The sequence below is a fragment of the Rana temporaria genome, chromosome 6 (genome assembly GCF_905171775.1).
Source record: "Rana temporaria chromosome 6, aRanTem1.1, whole genome shotgun sequence".
In the NCBI taxonomy this organism is placed as follows: domain Eukaryota; kingdom Metazoa; phylum Chordata; class Amphibia; order Anura; family Ranidae; genus Rana; species Rana temporaria.
Genome location: NC_053494.1, coordinates 197,754,108 through 197,777,706, shown reverse-complemented (window position 1 = coordinate 197,777,706; position 23,599 = coordinate 197,754,108). Strand labels below are relative to the sequence as shown.

The window sequence follows — 23,599 nt, the reverse complement described above, 5'->3', positions numbered from 1 at the left end:
CGGCCTAAACTGAGAAAAAAAAATATTTTTTGAAAAATCATCGGGGAGATTTATTATAGCAAAAATTACAAAATATTGGGCCAGATTCTGGTAGATCGCCGCATCTTTGCGGCGGCGTAACGTATCTCATTTACGTTACGCCGCCGCAAGTTTTACGGGCAAGTGCTTGATTCACAAAGAACTTGCCTGTAAAGTTGCGGAGGCGTAACGTAAATCCTCCGGCGCAAGCCGCCTAATTCAAATGATCCGGGTAGGGGGCGTGGATCATTTAAATTAGGCGCGTTCCCGCGCCGAACGTACTGTGCATGCGCCGTCCCTAAAATTTCCCGACCTGCATTGCGCTAAACTGCGGTCGCAAGGACGTCATTGATTTCAACGTTAACGTAAATGGCGTCCAGCGCCATTCACGGACGACTTACGCAAACAACGTACATTTTCAAATTTCAACGCGGGAACGATGGCCATACTTAACATTGACTGCGCCTCATATACCCAGGGGCAACTTTACACGTCGCAAATCTTACGTAAACGGGCGTACGTTCGGGAATTCGCGTATTTTGCTAATTTGCATACTCGATCGGGAAAACTACGGAGGCGACACCTAGCGGCGAAAAAAAAATGCATTTAAGATCCGACAGCGTAAGAGCCTTACGCCTGTCGGATCTAATGGTTATCTATACGTAACTGATTCTACGAATCAGGCGCATAGATACGACGGGCAGACTCAGAGATATGACGGCGTATCAGGCGATACGCCGGCGTATCTCTTTTAAAAAATCTGGCCCATTGTGTTTTTTTCAAAATAGTCGCCGTTTTTGTTTATAGCACAAAAAATAAAAACCGCAGAGGTGATCAAATACCACCAAAAGAAAGCTCTATTTGTAGGGGGGAAGGAAAAGGACTTCAATTTTGTTTGGGTACAACCTTGCACGACCGCGCAATTGTCAGTTTAAGCGACACAGTGCCGTATTGCAAAAAATTGGCCCGGTCATTGAGCAGCCAAATCTCCCGGGGCTGAAGTGGTTAAATACAGGCCCACTGCAAGTGTAGGCAATTTTGTGACTCTTTGCTGCCACCTAGAGCTTGCTTCACAAGGTGCGGGGTGCTCTCAGTTCCATCTCCTGCAGCAGTGCTCAGCCGGCGTGGGAAGAATGCAGAGTATTTGTTTGAGAATAAAAGGAGCTGGAAAAAAAATAAACTTGCATTTGGCCTTTTTCTAGCTCTCATTACAAACAAATACTGATTGTTGTTTTCTCAGACAGCTTGTAAGAATATCCAAGGCAAAGTGCTTGTCTGAATAGCTGCAATGCAGCAGTGTGCTCCGCAGTCCACATTGTCACTGTCACTCACGGTGGGCTGCTAACCACTCAGAACTTCCTCGGCGGCGGGGGGTTCTGTGTGCCGGCCATCAAACTGTGGAAGTAATGCTCATTTTCAATCAGAGGCTGTAAAAAAATAAAATAAAGGGCAGTCAATGTTCAAATTTAAATATTGATGGTTCAAGAGTCTGCACTCCTCATGAGGCCAATTAAATTGTGACTTTTCTTTTGCAGGTTTTTAAAGCAGTATTGCCCCCAAAAACAAACATTTATTATATTGCAGCTTACTAATTCTTAGATGTGATGGCTTCATTACTTTTCTTTTTTTTAGGCTTTCTTCCTTTCGTTTGTTTTCACCTGGTGATCCTGCCACTGGGGTTAGATTCAGGTAGGGCCGCGCACTGATACGGCGGCGCAACGTATCGTTTTTACGCTACGCCACCGTAAATTACATGAGCAATGCTGTATTCACGAAGCACTTGCTCCACAATTTGCTTCGGCGTTGCGTAAAAGGGGACGGCGTAAGCGCGCGTAATTTAAATGATCCCATAGGGGGCGTGGATCATTTAAATTAGGCGCGTTCCCCGACATGCATTGCGGTAAATGACATCGCAAGGACGTAATTTGCTTCGACTCGAACGTAAATGGCGTCCAGCGCCATTCACGATCGACTTACGTAAACGACGTAAATTTTGAAAATCGCGACACGGGAACGACGTCCATACTTACCATTGGCTGCGCCTCCTAATAGCAGGAGCAGCCTTACGACGAAAGCGACGAACGCAAACGACATAAAACACGACCGCCGGGCGCTCGTACGTTTGTGAATCGGCGTAAGTATGCAATTTGCATACTCTACGCTGACAACTACGGGAACGCCACCTAGCGGCCAGCATCAGAATGCACCCTAAGATACGACGGCGTAAGAGACTTATGCCAGTCGTATCTTAGGCTACAGTCGGCGTATCTAGCTTTCTGAATACAGAAAATAGATACGCCGGCGTAGCGTTTGAATTACGCGGTGTATCTATGGATACGCCGGCGTAATTCTTTACTGAATCTACCCCAGTAGTGACTCTGTTGCTTTTCTGTTTCGATCGTTTTTAATAATTATTTTACAAGAATGAAAAAAGGAAACAATACAAAGCAAAGCGGCAAACTTTCCTTGTAGAGCTCTGTAAAAATAACAAAAGAGGATACACAATGTGGGGGGAGACCTGAAAATAAAATAAAAAATGAAGCGTTTTGTCCATGGAGTCTCATATCTGCATACATTAACCACAGAAGAACCAACAGACAAACATTTGCCAAATACGGACCCGTAGCCTTATTGTAGATGAAAAGGCCTTTACAAGGGTGGCTGAACAAGACTGTCTGTGGTGTACAATAGTGCTTTATTAGTGGTCTCCAAACTGTGGCCCGGGGGCCAGATAAGGCCCTTTTCTTATCCTTGTATCTGGCCCTTGGGGCATATTCCTCCCATTGATATGAGACACTATTCTGCCAACTGACATCAACATTGGTGTACTATCAGGGGTGGACTGACAACTTATGGGACCCCTGGGCAATAGAAGATTATGGGGCCCCCGGGCAATAGGATATTATGGGGCCCCCAGGCAAAAGATTATGGGGACACACAGTATACACACACACACATATAGCCAGATTTAGGTACGTTTAGGCCGGCGTATCAGTAGATACGCCGTCGTAACTCTGAATCTACGCCGGCGTTAATTTAAGCGTATTCTGGAAACCAGATACGCTTAAACTAGGCTAAGATACGAGCGATGTAAGTCTCCTACGCCGTCGTATCTTAGGGTGCAATTTTCCCGCTGGCCGCTAGGTGGCGATTCCGCTGAGTTCGGCGTAGAATATGTAAATGACTAGATACGCCGATTCACGAACGTACGTGCGCCCGGCGCTTTTATTTTACGTAGTTTACATATGGCTTTTTCCGGCGTAAAGTTATTCCAACAAATAGCTGGCCTAGCCAATGTTAAGTATGGCCGTCGTTCCCGCGTCGAAATTTTAAAATGTTACGTCGTTTGCGTAAGTCGTCCGTGAATGGGGATGGACGTAATTTAGGTTCACGTCGAAACCAATACGTCCTTGTGGCGTACTTTGGAGCAATGCACACTGGGATATGTACACGGACGGCACATGCGCCGTTCGTAAAAAACGTCAATCACGTCGGGTCACCAAACATTAACATAAAACACTCCCCCCCATCCTCATTTGAGTTAGGCGCGCTTACGCCGACCCCATTTACGCTACGCCGCGGTAAGTTAGGAGGCAAGTGCTTTGTGAATACAGTACTTGCCTCTCTGACTTAAGGCGGCGTAGCCTTAAAGATACGCGCTCCTACCTGAATCCAGCTAATACAGTATACATACACAGTATACACAAACAGTATACATACACACAGAATACACATACACACACTGAAAGGGTACTGTAGAGGCGGGGCAGATATAATCTGTGTTTTTTTTTTAAATCCCAAGATTTTTACATACTGCCCCTGGTTTTACTGAGGCTGGCAACCCTGATGGGGCCCCCTAGTGGCATGGGGCCTTCGGGCAGTGCCCAAGTGCCCAAATGGTCAGTCCGCCCCTGGGTACTATTCCTCCCCAATGATACCAACAACGGGGCACCATTCCTCCCAATGATACCAACAATGGGGTACTATTCCGAAGGGGACGGGGGTGCAAAGGTGAGTTGTGGAAGGGGGGATGCAGAGGTGAGCTGTGGACAGGGGTGCAGAGGTGAGCTATGGACGGGGGTTGCAGAGGTGACCTGTGGATGGAGGTGCAGAGGGAAGCTGTAGACTGGGGGTGCAGAGAGAAGCTGTGGATGGGGAGTGCAGAGAGGGGCTCTGTAAGAAGGTGGAGAGGTGAACTGTGGACAGGGGTGCAGAGGGGAGCTGTGGACAGGGGGTGCAGAGGTGAGCTGTGGATGGGGGGTGCAGATGGGAGCTGTGGACAGGGGGGGGGGCAGGCGTGAGCTGTGGAAGGGGGTGCAGAGGTGAGCTGTGGACAGGGGTGCAGAGGAGAGCTGTGGACAGGGGGGTGCAGAGGTGAGCTGTGAACGGAGGTGCAGGGGAGAGCTGTGGATGGGGGGGGGGGGCAGAGGTGAGCTGTGGACGGAGGTGCAGAGGTGAGATGTGGACGGGGGTGCAGGGGAGAGCTGTGGATGGGGGGGGTGCAGAGGTGAGCTGTGGACGGAGGTGCAGAGGTGAGATGTGGACGGGGGTGCAGAGGGGAGCTGAGGACAGTGGGTGCAGAGGGGTGCTGTGGATGATGGTTGCAGAGGTTAGCTATGGATGGGGGTTGCAGAGGAGAGCTGTGGACTGGGGGGGGATGCAGAGGAGAGCTGTGGACTGGGGGGATGCAGAGGTGAGCTGTGGACTGGGGGGGATGCAGAAGTGAGCTGTGTACTGGGGGGGATTCAGAAGTGAGCTGTCTACTGGGGGGGATGCAGAGGTGAGCTGTAGACTGGGGGATTCAGAAGTGAGCTGTGTACTGGAGGGGGGATTCAGAGGTGAGCTGTAGACTGGGGGTGCAGAGGGAAGCTGTGGACAGGGGGTGCAAAGTGGAGCTGTGGATGGGGGGTGAAGAGGGAAGTTGTGGACAGGGGCTAGTGCAGAGGTGAGCTGAGGACACAGTAGGGAGTGGGGGTCAGCTATGGAAATGTGTGAAGAAAAATCATGTATAATGGAAGTTTTATTTTTTGCAAATGATTGTGCTCCACGCTCCTTAAAGGAGAATTGTTAATAAAAATAAATGGTTGGTTAAACCCACAAGTGCTTTTTTTTACCACTACTATTCCTTTAAATTTGCTTTTGAAATTTACAAATACAGCAATTTAGAACTTGGATGAAAGGTTTAGCACTGGAAAACACTTTCTGATAGATAAAAAGTGCATTTTATATACATCTATATAGATCAGACCAAAATGAGGGACAAATGAGGAGGAAAGAGGGACAGAGGGACTTTGTTCCAAATCAAGCACAGTCCCTCACAATCAGGGACAGTTGGGAGCTATGCTAATAGGATAATAGGAAGTGACTGAAAGAGGCCGTACAAGATCCACTGAGATACAAAAAAAATTTCAATACGAAAAAAAAGCAGAGGAAAATCACATAGCAGTTGTTTGATACAAAGTGCTTTAGCAAACTAAATGACTAGATCTACTAAAAACATCTAAATACAAGTACAGTACAGATTCTTATACTCCCTATACATTATCTTTTCTGTTTTAGGTGATTAGGTTACATGTCATAAAAAAAAAAAGAGAATATAGTTTGATTGAAAATATGCAATTTCATTTTCTTAGTGTTTAAAATAAATTTCCAGCTCCGGTTGCAGTTATGGAAATAAGTCCAAATAAAGATAAGAAAGCGTACATCGAAATGAAGGCATGTTGAGTTCTATCAACGCTTACGCTTAAAAAGTTTTTTTTTAGAAGCAATATAGATAGATGCATCAGGAAAATAACACGAAGTGCAGTAACATCCATTTACAATAAAAGCATCTGCTGGTTTCTGGATGAGCTGAATGGAATTTAACCACTTCAGCCCCGGAAGGATTTACCCATTTTCCTGACCAGGACATCTTGCGAATTGACACTGCGTCACTTTAACTGACAATTACGCGGTGGTGCGACGTTGTACCCAAACTAAATTGATGTCCCTTTTTCCCCACAAATAGAGCTTTCTTTTGGTAATATTTGATCGCCTCTGCGGTTTTAGTTTTTTTGCGATATAAACAAAAATAGAGCGACAATTTTGAAAAAAAAGCAATATTTTTATCTTTTTTGCTAAAATAAATATCCCCCAAAAATGTAAAAAAAAAATATTTCTTCCTCAGTTTATATGTATACTTCTACATATTTTTACTAAGGACATAGTAGGTTCTCCCCCAAAATCCAGAACCGTTTGGGATGTCTGGTGGTGGGTCCCTCTAACTAGGTGGGCCCAGGTCAATTGCCCCCGCAGGGATGTAGTCCCAAGGGAGGGGACGAGCACGCTGACTAACCCCCAGTGCGTCTTCCCGCAGGGATGTAGTCCCAAGGGAGGGGACCAGCACGCTGACTAACCCCCAGTGCGTCTCTCCAAAGGGATGTAGTCCCAAGGGAGGGGACCAGCACGCTGACTAACCCCCAGTGCGTCTCTCCAAAGGGATGTAGTCCCAAGGGAGGGGGCGAGCACGCTGACTAACCCCCAGTGCGTCTCCCCGCAGGGATGTAGTCCCAAGGAAGGGGGCGAGCACGCTGACTAAACCCCAGTGCGTCTCCCCGCAGGGATGTAGTCCCAAGGGAGGGGACCAGCACGCTGACTAACCCCCAGTGCGTCTCTCCAAAGGGATGTAGTCCCAAGGGAGGGGGCGAGCACGCTGACTAACCCCCAGTGCGTCTCCCCGCAGGGATGTAGTCCCAAGGAAGGGGGCGAGCACGCTGACTAAACCCCAGTGCGTCTCCCCGCAGGGATGTAGTCCCAAGGGAGGGGACCAGCACGCTGACTAACCCCCAGTGCGTCTCTCCAAAGGGATGTAGTCCCAAGGGAGGGGACCAGCACGCTGACTAACCCCCAGTGCGTCTCTCCAAAGGGATGTAGTCCCAAGGGAGGGGGCGAGCACGCTGACTAACCCCCAGTGCGTCTCCCCGCAGGGATGTAGTCCCAAGGAAGGGGGCGAGCACGCTGACTAAACCCCAGTGCGTCTCCCCGCAGGGATGTAGTCCCAAGGGAGAGGACGAGCACGCTGACTAACCCCCAGTGCGTCTCCCCGCAGGGATGTAGTCCCAAGGGAGAGGGCGAGCACGCTGACTAACCCCCAGTGCGTCTCCCCGCAGGGATGTAGTCCCAAGGGAGGGGACCAGCACGCTGACTAACCCCCAGTGCGTCTCTCCAAAGGGATGTAGGCCCAAGGAAGGGGACCAGCACGCTGACTAACCCCCAGTGCGTCTCTCCAAAGGGATGTAGTCCCAAGGGAGGGGGCAAACATGCTGACTAAACCCCAGTGCGTCTCCCCGCAGGGATGTAGTCCCAAGGGAGGGGGCGAGCATGCTGACTAACCCCCAGTGCGTCTCCCCGCAGGGATGTAGTCCCAAGGGCGGGGGCGAGCATGCTGACTAACCCCCAGCCAGAACGGCTCGGATTATGGGGGCAAGCTTACTGAGGAGGAACAGGAAGTGAGAAATTCAGACAAAGAAAAAAACATTTAGAAGGGAAATGGAAAGAAATGGTACCGTATTTATCGGGCACCTTTTTGCCCTAAAAATCAGGGCAAAATCGTGGGTGCGCGATATACGCCGATACCCGCTTCCCGCGCCGAGTTTGAACCACTGTACCGGCATATACCGAGCGCAGTACACTCGGGTATAGTCGGGCAGGCTCGTGACCGCGAGAGGAGCCGAGCCTGCCCAGTTCAAACTCAGCGCGGGAAGCGGGGATCGAGCGGGGAGGACACCGCAGAAGGACGCCGGACCCGACGGGGAGGACACCACCGAAGCTGCAGATGGACGCCGGACCCGACGAGGCTGCCGATGGACGCCGCGCAAGACACCAAAACTGTTATTTCTAAAATGTTTTTTTACAGGAATGCGGGTCCACTTTAGGGGTGCACGCTATATGCTGGAACGCGCAATACCCCGATAAATACGGTAAGTGAACCAACAATGCACTAGCTTAAAGGAACCTATTTAGAAAATAAAAAACAAACCTTTACAACCCCTTTAAGTACCATATCAGCAATCGCTCCAATAACTTTATCTTTATAGGTCTACTTCAATATCAGATAATAACTTTATGGTGTTTTTTTTTTTTTTTTTTTTTTACGCAATATCCAGTTGTCTGCAATATATAAGAAGCGATCAAGCGATTGGAATATTTTCTATTGCTCCCTGAAGATTTCGGTTTTCAACCAGCAAAACTGCACTGCATGCTCCATTTGCCTTATAATGGAAACTTTACGTGTGATTGTTCCGCAGTTTGTCTGAGTGATCATACTGAAATAATGAGCCTTGCTAAAAATACTCTCTGTGCATCTCATTAGCTGTGGAATGCTTCTATTTTTACAAACGGAATCATTTTAATGGTTTTGTTCTTCCTCCTGCGTGTCCACTCCGGCTGCCTCCTTCGCTCATTATATCAGTATTGGTAGAAAATACATCCCGTAACCCAAAATTCCCCCACAATGCCCTCGCCTCTTCACAAATAATGAATTGTTGCCTTCTTAGAATTGTTTTTTTTTTCAGTAAACTTTTTTCGTTCTACACTTTATTTGACACTTGTCAGAATAATAATAGTAAATGGTGTTGGCGTTTTACATCTCAGGAAAACTGTGAAATATCTGTATTATGCAGCGGAGGGAACGCTAATACCTCGCTCAGAAAGATGAAAATACGACTGCGCGCGTTTGCTGGGGTTTAAGCGAGTCCAATAATGAGTCACTCTTTAGCCAGTGTGCTTGTTTTTTGCTCGTTTTATTGTCTGTTTTGCAGACATGGATATTGTCAGCAGACGGCAAAATCCTGATTTGAATACGAAGATACAATTGTCTAAGTGGAACATGTTGTACCACAGTGGCATTTTAATGAACAACTCCAAATATATAAAACAAACTTTACATATGTATTCTTTCAGTCCTGAAATATGTCTCTATGGGAAGTGGTGTATTTAGGTTTTGTACTGCCCTAGGCCTGACTAAACTCGTGCACCCCCTAATTTAAATATGACCCACCCCTTCAAGTCCAGGCCACACCCCTTGCTGTTTAAGACCCGCCTTTCCCTAAAAAAAAAGTGTTGCCTATAGTTGTACTTTAGGCACAAAGGGCCAGATTCACAGAAAAAGTACGCCGGAGTATCTGCTGATACTCTGGCGTACTTTCAAATTTGCCGCGTCGTATCGTTATTTGTAATTCACAAACAAAGATACGACGGCTTTTGGCTAAGATCTGACAGGCGTACGGCTTCGTACGCCTTTGGATCTTAGGATGCAATACGTCGTTGACCGCTGGGTGGAGTTTGCATCGTTTTCCGCGTCGGGTATGCAAATTAGCAGATTACGGCGATCCACGAAGGTACGCGCGTTCGTCGCATTCTCTTACGTCGTCGCTAGTCGGTTTTTCCCGTCGCAAACATAAGCCTGCTTTTTCATGGCTTACATTTACACCAGCCATGTTAAAGTATGGCCGTCGTTCCCGCGTCGAATTTCAATTTTTTTTTTTTGCGTAAGACGTCCGGGAATACGAAATCCGTTCAAAAAACACGTCGGGCGCCGTAATTTCGCGCAAAGCACGGCGGGAAATTTCCTAACGGAGCATGCGCAGAACGTTCGGCGCAGGAACGCGCCTAATTTAAATGGTACACGCCCCATTTGAATTAGGCGGGCTTGCGCCGGACGTCTTTACACTACGCCGCCGCAAGTTTACAGGCAAGTGCTTTGTGAATCAAGCACTTACGCCAAAAACTTGCGGCGGCGTAACGTAAAGGGGATACGTTACGCTGCCGCAATTATATGTGAATCTGGCCCAAAATTCTGCAAATTTTATGGAGAGGACTAAGAGGATATAACCATGCCAATGGTGCAGCAGAAAATACATAGCACAGCACAGTGAGGGAGGTTTGTGGTTCAGGATAATAGGACAGACAAAATTAGAAGCTCCGCCCCCCCCCCCCCACAGTTGCGGAATGCTGGCCGGAAGCAGTGCGGCTGCTTTATGGGGGCACTAGACTAATTTGCCTCTCTGTCCAGTATGCCCCATAAGACTGGCACTACACTGAAGCCTCGTACACACGACCGAGGAACTCGACGGGCGAAACACATCGTTTTCCTCGTTGAGTTCCTTGTTAGGCCACTTACACACGACCAAGTTTCTCTGCAAAAACCAGCAAGAAACTTGCTGGTATTTTTTTTTGCCGAGGAAACCGGTCATGTGTACACTTTTCGACGAGGAAACTGTCGAGGATCTCGTCGAACCAAAAAGAGAGCATGTCTTCTTTTTCCTCGACGGGAATGGGGAAATTTGGCTCGACGAGATCCTCGACAGCCTAACAAGGAACTCGACAAGCGAAACGATGTGTTTCGCCCATCAAGTTTCTCGGTCGTGTGTACGAGGCTTCAGGCTGTCGAGGAACTCGACAAGCCAATTTTCTCCATTCCCGTCAAGGAAATAGAGAACTTGCTCTCTTTTTGGCTCGCCGAGTTTCTCGACAGTTTCCTCAACGAAAATGTACACACGACCGGTTTCCTCGGCAAAAAAATATCTCCCAGCAAATTTCTTGCTGGTTTTTGCCTAAGGCCGCGTACACACGGTCGGTCCAAACCGATGAAAACGGCCTGAAGTCCAGTTTCATTGGTCCACACCGACCGTGTGTACGGCCCATCGGTCTGTTGTCCTTCGGACAAAAATTATAGAACTTGCTTTAAAATCAAACCGATGGACCGCTGACCGATAGGTCAAAACCGATGGTTAGTACACAAAAGCATCGGTTCAAAACCCGCGCATGCTCAGAATCAAGTCGACGCATGCTTGGAAGCATTGAACTTCGTTTTTTTTCAGCACGTCGTGTGTTTTACGTCACCGTGTTCTGACCCGATCGGTTTTTGAACTGATGGTGTGTACGCACATCAGACCATCGGTCTGCTTCAGCGGTGAACCAATGAAAATGGTCCGTCGGACCATTCTCAAAGAAAGGATCGACCTTGTGTACGCGGCCTAACAGTGTATCGCAAGCCGGCGGGGACTCTTTCCATGCTGCCCCCCTGCAACGTGCTGCCCTAGACCTGGGCCTTGTTGGCCTAGGCCAGGATACACCCTTGTTTATGGGGTTGATTTACTAAAACTAGAGAGTGCAAAATCTGGAGCAGCAGGGTGGCCAATCGGCTTCTAACTTTAGCTTGCTAGGTAAAAAAACGTGGGAACCAATCTCTCTGTTCTTGAGGTCCCTCCACTGGCTAGCCGTAAAGGATCGGATGATCCCTCCGCCTCACCCACAAATGCACGCAAGGAAACATGCCGCAATACTTATGCGAGAGAATAAAACACTACACCCCCCCAATCGGGCCCTACGATCAACTAATCAGAACCTCCTCCACATCCCCAAGTCCCGCTACAAATCTAAAGGAGAACCAAGATTCGCAGTCCAAGAACCCCGGCTATGGAACGCTCTACCTACAGACCTTCGGATGGAAGTGAACCATCTGGCCCCATCTATTCTGAAGCGTGGCTGGACGACGACATTGGATACAGCGCCTTGAGGCGATTTAGTTCGCATTTGTAGCGCTGTACAAGTTTTACTCACTCTTGTTTAATTAACGACTTCAGCCCCGGAAGAATTTGCCCCCTTCCTGACCAGAGCACTTTTTGCGATTCGGCACTGCGTCGCTTTAACCGACAATTGCACGGTCGTGCGACGTTGTACCCAAACAAAATTAACATCCCTATTTTACCCACAAATAGAGCTTTCTTTTGGTGGTATTTAATCTCATCTGCGGTTTTTATTTTTTTCGCTATAAACAAAGAAAAGCATACATTTTGAAAAAAAAGCAATATTTTTTTCTTTTTGCTATAATAAATATCCCCAAAAAATATATAAAAAAACAAATTTCTTTCTCGGTTTAGGCCGATACGTATTCTTCTACATACTTTTGGTAAAACATTGCAATAAGCGTATGTTAATTGGTTTAGCGCAAAAGTTATAGCGCCTACAAAATATGGGATTCTTTTATCGTAATTTTATTAGTATTTTTTTTTTTACTAGTAATGGTGGCGATCTGCGATTTTTATCATGACTGCGACATTATGGTGGACCCAGGGCCGTTTGAAGACATTTGGGGGCCCCAGGCAAAAAAAAAAAAAAAGTGACATTTCAGTTTTTAAGTTGAGAAGCGGGGGGGTTGACGACTTACCTCTATCCTCACACCACGCACATGCCGGCAGATGTTGGTGTCCGCACAGGGGCCCCAGCAGGGAGGGCCCTTGCTGCATCGCTGCGTCCTCCTGCAGTCCGGTCGGCCGTGTAACATTACCGCGTGGAACAGGAGATTCAGTTTGGACTGAAAGGAAGTGAACACTCAGTGTGCGCATTTCCTGTCAGTCCGGCCGGGAACAGGAACCTGATTCTCCTGTACCGCACGGTTATGGTACACGGCCGACCGGACTGCAGGAGGACGCAGCGGTGTGGCAAGGGCCTTCCCTGCTGGGGCCCCTGGCCAGCTCGGGGGCCCCCTGGCCAGCTCGGGGCCCGAGGCAAATGCTTGCTTTTCCTGTCGGGTTCCGACGGGCCTGGGTGGACCCATCAGACACTTTTGATGCTATTTTGGGACCATTGTCATTTATAAAATTGCACTGATTACTGTGTAAATGACACTGGCATGGAAGGGTTAACCACTAGGGGCGAGGAAGTGTCCTAGAAAGTGATTCTAACTGTGTGGGGGCTGGGCTACCAATGACACGACATTGATCACTGCTCCCAGTGATCAGTGTCCTGTCACAAGACAGTACAGGGAAATGCCTTGTTTACACAGGCATCTCCTTGTTGTGCAGCTCCGTGACACGATCGCTGGACACCGGCCGACATTGAGTCCGCGGGTCTTGCAGGCTCGGTCACGGAGCTCGCGGCGCACGCCCGCCCGCACAGTGAGATTTACAAAGCAACTTACAGGTACGTTGCTTTGCCCAGCCAAGCCATTTTGCTGACGTATATGTTCGTGAAGCGGTCGGCAAGTGGTTGAAGTGATTGTAAACGGTCACCTTGTAAAACAACCCATTCAGTTTAAAATAGAAATTAAAACATTTTTGTATAGATTTAAAAAAAAAAAAACATTATAAATACCTTTTTTCACTTGTTTTATAAGTGATCACATTCCCTCTGTTCTCAGCTGCATAATAGCTGGGGAAGGAGAAGCAGCAGCACACTGAGCTTTCCAGTGAATGGCTGTGCAGCGTGGGTGTGTCAGGACTGATCGTTGGAGATGAGTTCCCAGCATAGCTAGAGAACTGCCCCTGTGCTCTCCTGCTTAATGCGGTCAGTTTTTCATAGGAAAGCAGAGGGACTGGCAGGAACACAGGGGATTTCACACAAAGGAAACAATACATATATAACAGGATACTTTCTCATACAAGTACATGGCACAGCAGAAACATATCAGGAGTATGAGATGTTGGTTAACAAACACTTTAAGGCAGGGGTAGGCACAGGGCCGTCTTTAATGTTGATTGGACCCTGGGCAAAAAAAATCTTGGGCCCCCCCCATGCAATTTCGCTCTCCACCTGCTCCGAGACATACAATAAATATCAGCTAGACTTAAAATCAGTTTACTGTATCAAATCAGGCGATTTCGATTGGTTGCCAGAGGTTACAGCATATCATTACCACGTATTGACTGGTTGCTAGAGGTTACAGCACATACTACGACTTACTGATTAGTTGCTAGAGGTTATAGCAGATGATTTATTTTTGTTGATTGGTTACTAGAGATTACAGTACAGTAACACTGTTCATTGATTGGTTGCTAGAGGTTACAGCACATCATCTCTTCACTGCAGAGGGGCATATTATACATATGAATGCCGCCTTTATTTACATAGGAAATGCTGCCGCCTCAGCTATTTACATATGTATGCCGCCGCTATTTACATATGAATGATGGTTATTTACATGTAAACACAGGGTCTGTAGGTGAGTCATCTGTACACAACAATAGAGCAGAGCTGGGCAGCATTAGTAGCAGCACTTCACACTGAGATATCAGGACACAGCACAGGACTAAAACTTTAAGGGTTGAGGGAATTTAAACTGGGATAGTTGGCAAGTATGAGACAGCTGCTTTGGGCCCCACAATAGTGACAGGGCCCAGGGCAGCTGCCCCTTTTACCCTGCCCTAAAGACGGCCCTGGATAGGCAACCTCGGCCCTCCAGCTGTGGTGAAAATAGGGCCCATGAGACATTGCAAGACCGTGACAATCACAGGCATGACTCCTTTTCACTATAAAACTGTAAACCAAATTTGGAGTGCTGATGACCTTCTAGATTTTGCTGGATTCAACATGGAACTGTCCACCGTTGTCATTTCAAACACTTGAAATTTGCAGTGTTTGAGAGAGAAAATAGCTATACAGAGATGTCATATATTTTCTGGTATCCATATGCCTACAAATATGTTTAAAGTGATCCATATGTAAAAATGGAACCTTCTGTTTTACTATAAGCACCCAATATGGCTGATTCTCTTTGATGGAACTCTATGGTAAACCTGTAAATTTCATGCTTCTTTTGGCATTTGTCTTTATAGAACGGGCAGTGTGGAGAAGGAACGAAGTCTCGGAATCTCACGTGTATAGTGCACGATGGTTCCACCTCCGGTGCAGAAAAGCAAGTAGACCCCAAATTGTGTGGCCGGTTACCTGGAGAGGAAAGTCCACTTAGTCTACCCTGCTACGTACCGTGTCCAGGTAGAGTCGTCATCATCAGAAATGTTGTCACATTTATTGCTACTCTCTCGATACATGGATGGGAAAATATTTGCAATTTCTAGTGGAAATAAGTTTAAAAGGTCAAAAAAATGTAAAAAGAAAAAAAGATGGGGCCGGATTCAGGTAGCCGGGCACATTGTTACGGCGGCGTAGCGTATCGTATTTACGCTACGCCGCCGTAAATCAGAGAGGCAAGTGCTGTATTCACAAAGCACTTGCCTCCTAAGTTACGGTGGTGTAGCGTAAATGGGGCCGGCGTAAGCGCGCCTAATTCAAATGAGGATGAGGGAGGCGTGTTTTATGTAAATGGATGGTGACCCAACGTGATTGAAGTTTTTTACGAACGGCGCATGCGCTGTCCGTGTACATATCCCAGTGTGCATTGCTCCAAAGTACGCCGCAAGGACGTATTGGTTTTGACGTGAACGTAAATTAGGTCCAGCCCTATTCGCGAACGACTTACGCAAACAACGTAAAAAATTCAAAATTTGACGCGGGAACGACATCCATACTTAACATTGCGTACGCCTCATAGAAGCAGGGGCAACGTTACGCTGGAAAAGCCTTACACAAACGACGTAAAAAAAATTCCGCCGGATGCACGTACGTTTGTGAATCGGCGTATCTAGGTCATTTGCATATTCTACGCCGAAAACGACGGAAGCGCCACCTAGCGGCCAGCGTAAATATGCACCCTAAGATACGACGGCGTAAGAGACTTACGCCAGTCGGATCTTAGCCTAATTTCGGCGTATCTTGCTTTCTGAATACAGAAAGAAGTTACGCCGGTGCAGCTTTGAATTTACGCGGTGTATCTATAGATACGCCGGCGTAAATTCTTACTGAATCCGGCCCATGGACTTTTAAGGTTGCCACTATAAACCCCAATTAGGAAAAAATGGATCTCACGTAGAGATAAAAATATTACATTTATTGGAATTGCATATAAAACACATGACTAAAGAAATACATAAACATGTCTGTATGAACTACTGTCCTGCATAAAACAATTGGAACAGGGAGCTTATAATGGAAAAACCACATGGATGGCCCTATGATGATGACACTGTGGTCCAAGAAGATTCCTTCTGGCTGGGGACCAAACAGATGGAGGCACAAATGTCAGCACCAATGGATCACTACACGTTTTGCCCATAGCTTTTTCAGGGGAACCCTATTGGTACTAATGGTACATTAAAATTAATATTGGGTTCATGTACTTTATATAATCATAAATAATCATTAATAAGTAAGTACATGAACCCAACATGTATATGTACAGTGGAACCTCGGATTACGAGCATAATCTGTTCCAGGAGAATGCTCTTAAACCAAAGTACTCGCATATCAAAGCCAGTTTCCCCATTGAAGTCAATGGAAGCAAAAATAATTTGTTCTGCATTGACTTCAATGGCATGCAATACCGCATGCTGCCAGAGGTGGGGGGGGGCGCCGCAGAGCCTCGGGAACACACTGAAAGCCCCTAGGAAAGCGCGGCTGACCTTGGAAGACCTCAGAAAGGCTCGGGAACTGAGTTTTTCCAAGCACTTCTGAACGACTTTCAGCGCACTTTGCACTTGTAGTTTGCACTAGTCATAACTAACCCCCCAAGTGTCCACAAACCTTTGCCCCCCTTTTTGGAACGCAACTCAAATTTTGAGAAATAATTTTCAGTGTGGCGTAATATTATTATTATACAGAATTGATATAGTGCGGACAGTTTATGTACCACTTTACAACATAAGGGCAGACAGTACAATTACAATGCAGTTTAATACAGTAGGAATCATAGAGCTTTGCTCCTTAGAGCTTACAATCTACCAGTGTCCACTGTTCAGGATGCTCAATTTATTTTCCTACCCCCAATATCTCCCTTATCTGCAAGAAGAGGAGATAGTACTTTCTGCTAATGCTGAGATCTGTATGTTATTATTTGCTGCTCTAGGTGATTGTCATCTTGCTGAATGGTCCCAGTGGAGCTCTTGTGAGGTCACGTGCATTGATGGGCGCAGTTTTGAAACCTTCGGACTCCAGACAAGGTCGAAAACATTCATTGTGCAGTCAATAGAGAATCAGGAGGAATGTCCAAAGCCAGTCATCGAGACCAGGCCCTGCACAGGTTAAAATCTATTTTTTTAATTTTTGCAATAATAAATATCCCCCCCCCCCCCCCAAAAAAAAATGTAAAAAAAAAATGTCTTCATCAGTTTAGGCCAGTATGTATTCTTCTAGATATTTGTGTTAAAAAAATTAGCAATAAGCGTACATTGATTGGTTTGCGCAAAAGTTATAGCGTTTGTAAAATAGGAGGTATATTTATGGCATTTTTATTATAATTTTTTATTTTTTATTTTTATTACTAGTAATGGCTAACCACTGATTACTGTAAAAATGTCACTGGCAGTGAAGGGGTTAACACTAGGGGGCGAACAAGGGGTTAAGTGTTCCCTAGGGAAGTGTTTCTAGCTGTGGGGGAGTGGACTGCCTGGAGGAGGAGAGAGATCGCTGTTCCTGATCACTAGGAACAGACCATGGGCTAGATTCAAGTAGCCCACCGTAAGTTTGTGCGGGCGTAGCGTATGTTATTTACGCTACGCCGCCGCAACTTAGACGGGCAAGTGCAGTATTCACAAAGCACTTGCTCAGTAAGTTGCGGCGGCGTAGCGTAAATCAGCCGGCGTAAGCGCGCCGAATTCAAATTTGCAAGAGGTTGGCGTGTATGTAAATAAAACACGACCCCACGTAAATGACGTCTTTCACGAACGGCATGCGCCGTTCGTGAAAGAATCCCAGTGCGCATGCTCGAAATTCCGCCACAAATTGTCAATGCTTTCGACATGGACGTAATTTACGCAAAGCACTATTCGCGAATGACTTACGCACCTACGCAAACAACGTAAAATCCATACTTAACATTGCGTACGCCTCATAGAAGCAGGAGTAACGTTACCTACGTGATTACGTAGGTTACGCGGTCATTAATCGACGTTACAAACTAGCAATTTGAGAGAGGAAGGTAAGAAATTTAAACATGGGATCAGCAGAGGCCTAGAAAATGGAGAGCCATGGGATGGGGGTTTGGTCTGTTGGTTGCACCCTTTTATTAAGCTATTATGTCTCTTGGATCCCACAATGGGATTTTGGGAGCCAAATGCTTTTGTAGACAAAATATAGATGTTAAAAATGCTCTACCTCATTACAATTTATGTAGGGTGTATTCAGATCAGGCCAAGTATTGTCCTGTGTTGGTTGGACAGAGGACATTAGGAAGGCATACTTAACATTGCGTACGCCTCATAGAAGCAGGAGTAACGTTACGCCGGAAAAAGTCTTACGCAAACGACGTTAAAAAATCCGTCAGGTGCACGTACGTTTCTGAATCGGCGTATCCAGCTCATTTGCATATTCTACGCTGAAATCGACGAAAGCGCCACCTAGCGGCCAGCGTAAATATGCACCCTAAGATACGACGGCGTAGAAGACTTACGCCGCTCGTATCTTAGCCTAATTTTAGCGTATCTGGTTTTCAGAATACGCTTAAATTTACGAAGGCGTAGATTCAGAGTTACGACGGCGTATCTACTGATACGCCGGCGTAACTCTCTGTGAATCTAGCCCCATCTCTCTCTACTCCCCTGACAGAACGGGGATCTGTTTGGCTTTCTGTGGAGTGATTGCGGGTGGCTGGTAGACTTTGCGGGCCACGTGCATTGGCTCCAGCGTCACGCTGCGTTCATGCCTGCTATTGCTTTTAAAGTGCACCTACGTCGATTTGCACCAGGTTTTAGTAAATAATGGTGGTAGCTGGTCCGCAAGCCGTTAAATACACATTATGCAGGCACGGTCCATTATTAATACCACAAACCTGTCCATTCAGGGCCAATCAACAGCTTTCCTTTAATGCCCCCTCCCCTGCAGCAGCATATACATGCCTTTCCTTCTGTCTCCCACCTGTACTTGTGAGTATGAAAGAGCATGTAACTCACTCGTCCTCTCGAGTGACATTGCTGGTGATTGGCCCAGTACTCTCACCCCCCCCCCCTCCATAACTTTCTACTGTACACTGCCCACCCCTTGCTATAGAAGCAATGGCTCTAAACTACAGTACATAGACTCATAAAGCAAACACTTGCTGATGTACATAAAAAGTAAATATATATATTTTTAATACTCTTGCTGTATTACAAAGAGACGTTATATTGGAAAGCACTCCGCTCTATTTGAAAAGCTGTTTGCAAATTGTTTAAAAAAAAATGCTGTTGTAATCATCAGACATGAAATGTGCCAAAATCTTTGTTGAATATACTATAGATATTGGCATATTTAAAATAAACTGTTTTATGTGTTCCTAATTGCTATGCAAAGCAGGCGCAGACAGCAGCTATTACAACAACATAATACATAAATGCTTGAAAGACAAGGAATTGGAACCTTGTCAATATTAGGAGAGAATATATGAGAGATAATGTAGATTTCATGGCAGTAGTGGTGTGCTTCCAGAAAACGTTAGATGTTTGGGGGAAAGGATTGCATGAGGAGAGTAGGAGAGTGGACAGATTGGGATACGGCATTCCAGAGGAAGGGAGAAGCTCTGGAGAAGTCCTGGAGGTGAGCATGGTAGGAGGTGATGGGCAAGCGAAAAAGCAGGGGGCCAGATTCAAGAAGCAATTGCGCCTGTGTAACCATAGGTTACACAGCGCAATTGCTTACTTGCTCCGGCGTAGCGAATGCTCCTGATTCAGGAACATCGCTACGCCGACTGCAGCCTAAAATCTGCGTGGCATAAGGCTCTTATGCCACGTAGATTTTAGGCTGCATTCTAGCGATGACCGCAAGGGGGCGCTCCCATTGTGATCTGTGTATAGTATGCAAATTGCATACTAACACCGATTCACAACGTTGCGCGAGCCCTGCGTACGCAAATTACGTAGTTTGCGTACGCCGGGTTTCGCGTAACGTTACACATCCTAATAGCAGGCGCAGCCAATGCTATAGGATACCCACGTTCCCGCGTCGCGAGATTTAAAATCTACGTCGTTTGCGTAAGTGATTCGTGAATAGCGCTGGACGCCATTCACGTTCACTCTGAAGCAAATGACGTCCTTGGGACGTCATTTGCCGCAGTGCACGTTGGGAAAGTTTCCCGACGGAGCATGCGCTCTACGCTCGGCGCGGGAGCGCGCCTAATTTAAATGATTCCCGCCCCTGGTGGGATCATTTACATTGCGCGCGCTTACGCCGGGCAATTTTGCCGGCGCGCCCTCGCAATTTACGGAGCTACTGCTCCGTGAATCGAGGGCAGCGCAAAATATTTGCGTGGGCGCAGGGCAAAATCGTTGCCCTGTGCCTCCGCAAATAAAGCGCAATTGTACCTGAATCTGGGCCAGGGAGTCTTAAACCTCGTACACACGATCGGTATTCCATCGGACAAATACGCAATTTTTGTTCGAAGGGCGTGAACTTGTTCTGCATACAGACGGCAGTACTTTTTCAGCCAAGATTCACAAAACTACGTGGAATTTTTGGGAGTTGGCCATGATCTTTTATTGCATACAAAATGGCAAAGAATTGTTGGCCAACATACACTAACGTAGTGACGTACTAGATGTACTACTTGTTTTTTTAGCTCTTTACCGCCACCCTTTGGGCAACTTCTGCTAATGTTGGCTGATGGTTAGCATTGGTTCGGAGCATGCGTGTTTGTACTTTGGATTTTAGTCCGACGGACTTGTATACACGCGATCGGATAATCTGACGGAACACATTTGTTGTCGGACAATTTGAGAGCGTGGCTATCCAACATTTGTTGTCGGAGATTCCGATAACAATTGTCCGATGGAGCATACAGACAGTCGGATTATCCGACAAAACACATCCATCACACAATTGTTGTTGGAATATCCGATCGTGTGTACGGGCCTTTAGAAGGAGCGAAGAGGATGGTGCCATTAAAATGCACTGATTACTGTATAAATGTCACTAGCAGGGGAGGGGTTAAACACTAGAGGGCGATCAAAGGGTTAACTGTGTTCCCTAAGTGTGTTCTAACTGTGGTGGGGATGGGACTGACTAGGGGAAGAGACTGATCGCTGTTCATACTTAGTATAAACACACAGGGGTAGATTCACGTAGAATGGCGTATGTTTGTGCGGCCGTAACGTATCCTATTTACGTTACACCTCCGCAACTTTTACAGGCAAGTGCCGTATTCTTAAAAGAAAGTTGCGGCGGTGTAGCGTAAATAGGCCGGCGTAAGCCCGCCTAATTCAAATTGTGAAGAGGTGGGCGTGTGTTATGTAAATTAACCCTGACCCGACGTGATTGACGTTTTTCACGAACGGCGCATGCGCCGTCCGTGGAATTTCCCAGTGTGCATTGCTCCAAAGTACGCCGCAAGGACGTCATTGGTTTCGACGTGAACGTAAATGACGTCCAGCCCCATTCACGGACGACTTACGCAAACAACGTAAATCTTTCAAATTTCGTCGCGGGAACGACGGCCATACTTAACATTGGTACGCCACATATACGCCTCATATAGCAGGGGTAACTTTACGTCGGGAAAAGCCTAACATAAACGGCGTAACTGTACTGCGTCGGCCGGGCGTACGTTCGTGAATTCGCGTATCTAGCTGATTTACATATTCTAGGCGTAAATCAGCGTACACACCCCTAGCGGCCAGCGTAAATATGCAGTTAAGATCCGACGGCGTAAGAGACTTACGCTGGTCGGATCTAATAGAAATCTATGCGTAACTGATTCTATGAATCAGGCGCATAGATACGACCGGCCAGACTCAGAGATACGACGGCGTATCTGGAGATACGCCGTTGTATCTCTTTTGAGAATCTGGCCCACGATCTGTCTCCTCTCCCCTGAGAGAACCAGGATTTGTGTGTTTACACACACACAGATCCTGGTTCTCACTCTATCACGAGCGTTTGCAGATGCCGGGCGGTCATCGCGCCTCCCGTGCACTCTCATGGGATCGGGGGACACGCTTCAGGTGCACGTGCGTCGCCGGAGTTGTCTTAAAGAGCCGACGTACATCTACGATGGCTCGCAGAGGGGAGCCAATCTGCCGCAGTATAACTGCGGCGGCTGGTCCGGAAGCGGTTAAATATATTTTAGTTAGCGTGTTCAATACTTTTTCCCCATGCCATTCCATTTTATTACACATAACATAATTTCTGAACTTATTTGTTTTGGTGTCTTTGTATGAATGGTTTGCATGGGTTGTTACCAAGATGTGGTGAACATTTCATGTCAATAGCGGCTTTAGAAATATATTTACCTAGAAAAAAGGTGACGTGTTCAATACTTATTTTGCCTCCTATTTACACTACAGTGGAACCTCGGATTACGAGCATAATCCGTTCCAGGAGAATTCTTGTAATCCAAAGTACTTGCATATCAAAGCGAGTTTCCCCATTGAAGTCAATGGAAACGGAAATAATTTGTTCCGCATTGACTTCAATGACATGCAATACCAGAGGCGGGCGGCGCCAGAGAGCCTCGAAAACAGCTGAAAAGACCCGAGGACACCTCAGCTGACCTCGACAAACCTCAGAAAAACTTTGGGCCAGATCCTCAAAAGAGATACGCAGGCGGATCTGCTGTTCCGCCTGCGTATCCCTGTTTCTATCTTTGGAACTGATCCACAGAATCAGTTTCCAAGAGATCGACAGAAGATCCGACATGTGTAAGGGACTTACACTGTCGGATCTTAGGATGCAGTACCGTATCCGCCGCTGGGGGCATTTCGAGTCTAAATGCCGCCTCGGGTATGCAAATTAGCACTTACGGAGATCCACAAAGCTTTTCAGCTTCGTTTTTTCTCCGTAAGTATTAGTTTGCAATCGTAAAATTAGGGCTGCTTTTACAAAGTGTAAAGTTAGTACACCTTGTAAAAGCAGACCCTTCTTTCCAGCGACGCTTTCTTTTTCTTTTTTTAATTTTTTTTTCCCGACGCAACTTTTTTGACCTGGCGCGATTCACGAAGCTCTGCGTAACGTAATTTCGCGCTATGCACATCGGGAAAATGACGTCACGAGCATGCGCAGTACGTCCGGCGCGGGAGCATGCCTAATTTAAATGGGACTCGCCCCATTTGAATTGGGAACGCCTTACGCCGGCCGGATTTAAGTTACACAGCCGAAAATTTCTAGGTAAGTGCTTTGTGGATCGAGCACTTAGGTAGAAATTTTCAGCCAGTGTAACTTAAATGGGAATATTTAAGTTACGGCGGCTGGCTGTGGATCTGGCCCTTTGTTCCCGAGATTTGCCAAGGTCAGCCGTGCTGTCTTCGGGCCTTTCCCTGCATTTACGAACGGCGTCAATCGGTGACATTCAGCTCTGCTCGGCTCCGGCGCTCCCCCACCTCAGGCCAAAAGTGGTACTGCACACCGCATTGGCCTGAATCCTGCTCGTTTTGCAAGACAACACTCGCGAAAAGAGTTAAGATTTTGAAAAATACATCGCTTGTATTGCGAAACGCTCGTTACGGCGTTACTCGCAATCCGAGGTTCCACTGTATTTATAAAAAGATTGAAATAACCTTGCCACTTGTTTCTGACACACAATTCTTTCACTAAAATACATTAATTTTGGATTTACATTTACTTTCCATGCTCTGCTCTTTTAACGTGTCTTGCTGAGCATTTGGAATGAAATACCATAACGATATTAAGAGATGCCAGCAACAATTATTTCTCCAGTTTTGACACAGGTGCAGTTGGCAGGATCACACAAAGCTGAGATTCGTAAGCTGGCAGTGCGAATTCCAAATCTAATAACTGCTTGAAA

General features: G+C 46.7%; 1 protein-coding gene across 1 annotated transcript in view; it reads left to right on the top strand.

Moving 5' to 3' along the window:
• Positions 1 to 23,599, top strand: part of THSD7B (thrombospondin type 1 domain containing 7B) — a 714,750-nt gene that overhangs the window by 672,396 nt on the left and 18,755 nt on the right. Inside the window, 2 exon segments of the mRNA XM_040358054.1 lie at positions 14,613 to 14,772; positions 16,739 to 16,912. Of these exon segments, the coding sequence (XP_040213988.1) occupies positions 14,613 to 14,772; positions 16,739 to 16,912 (334 nt within the window).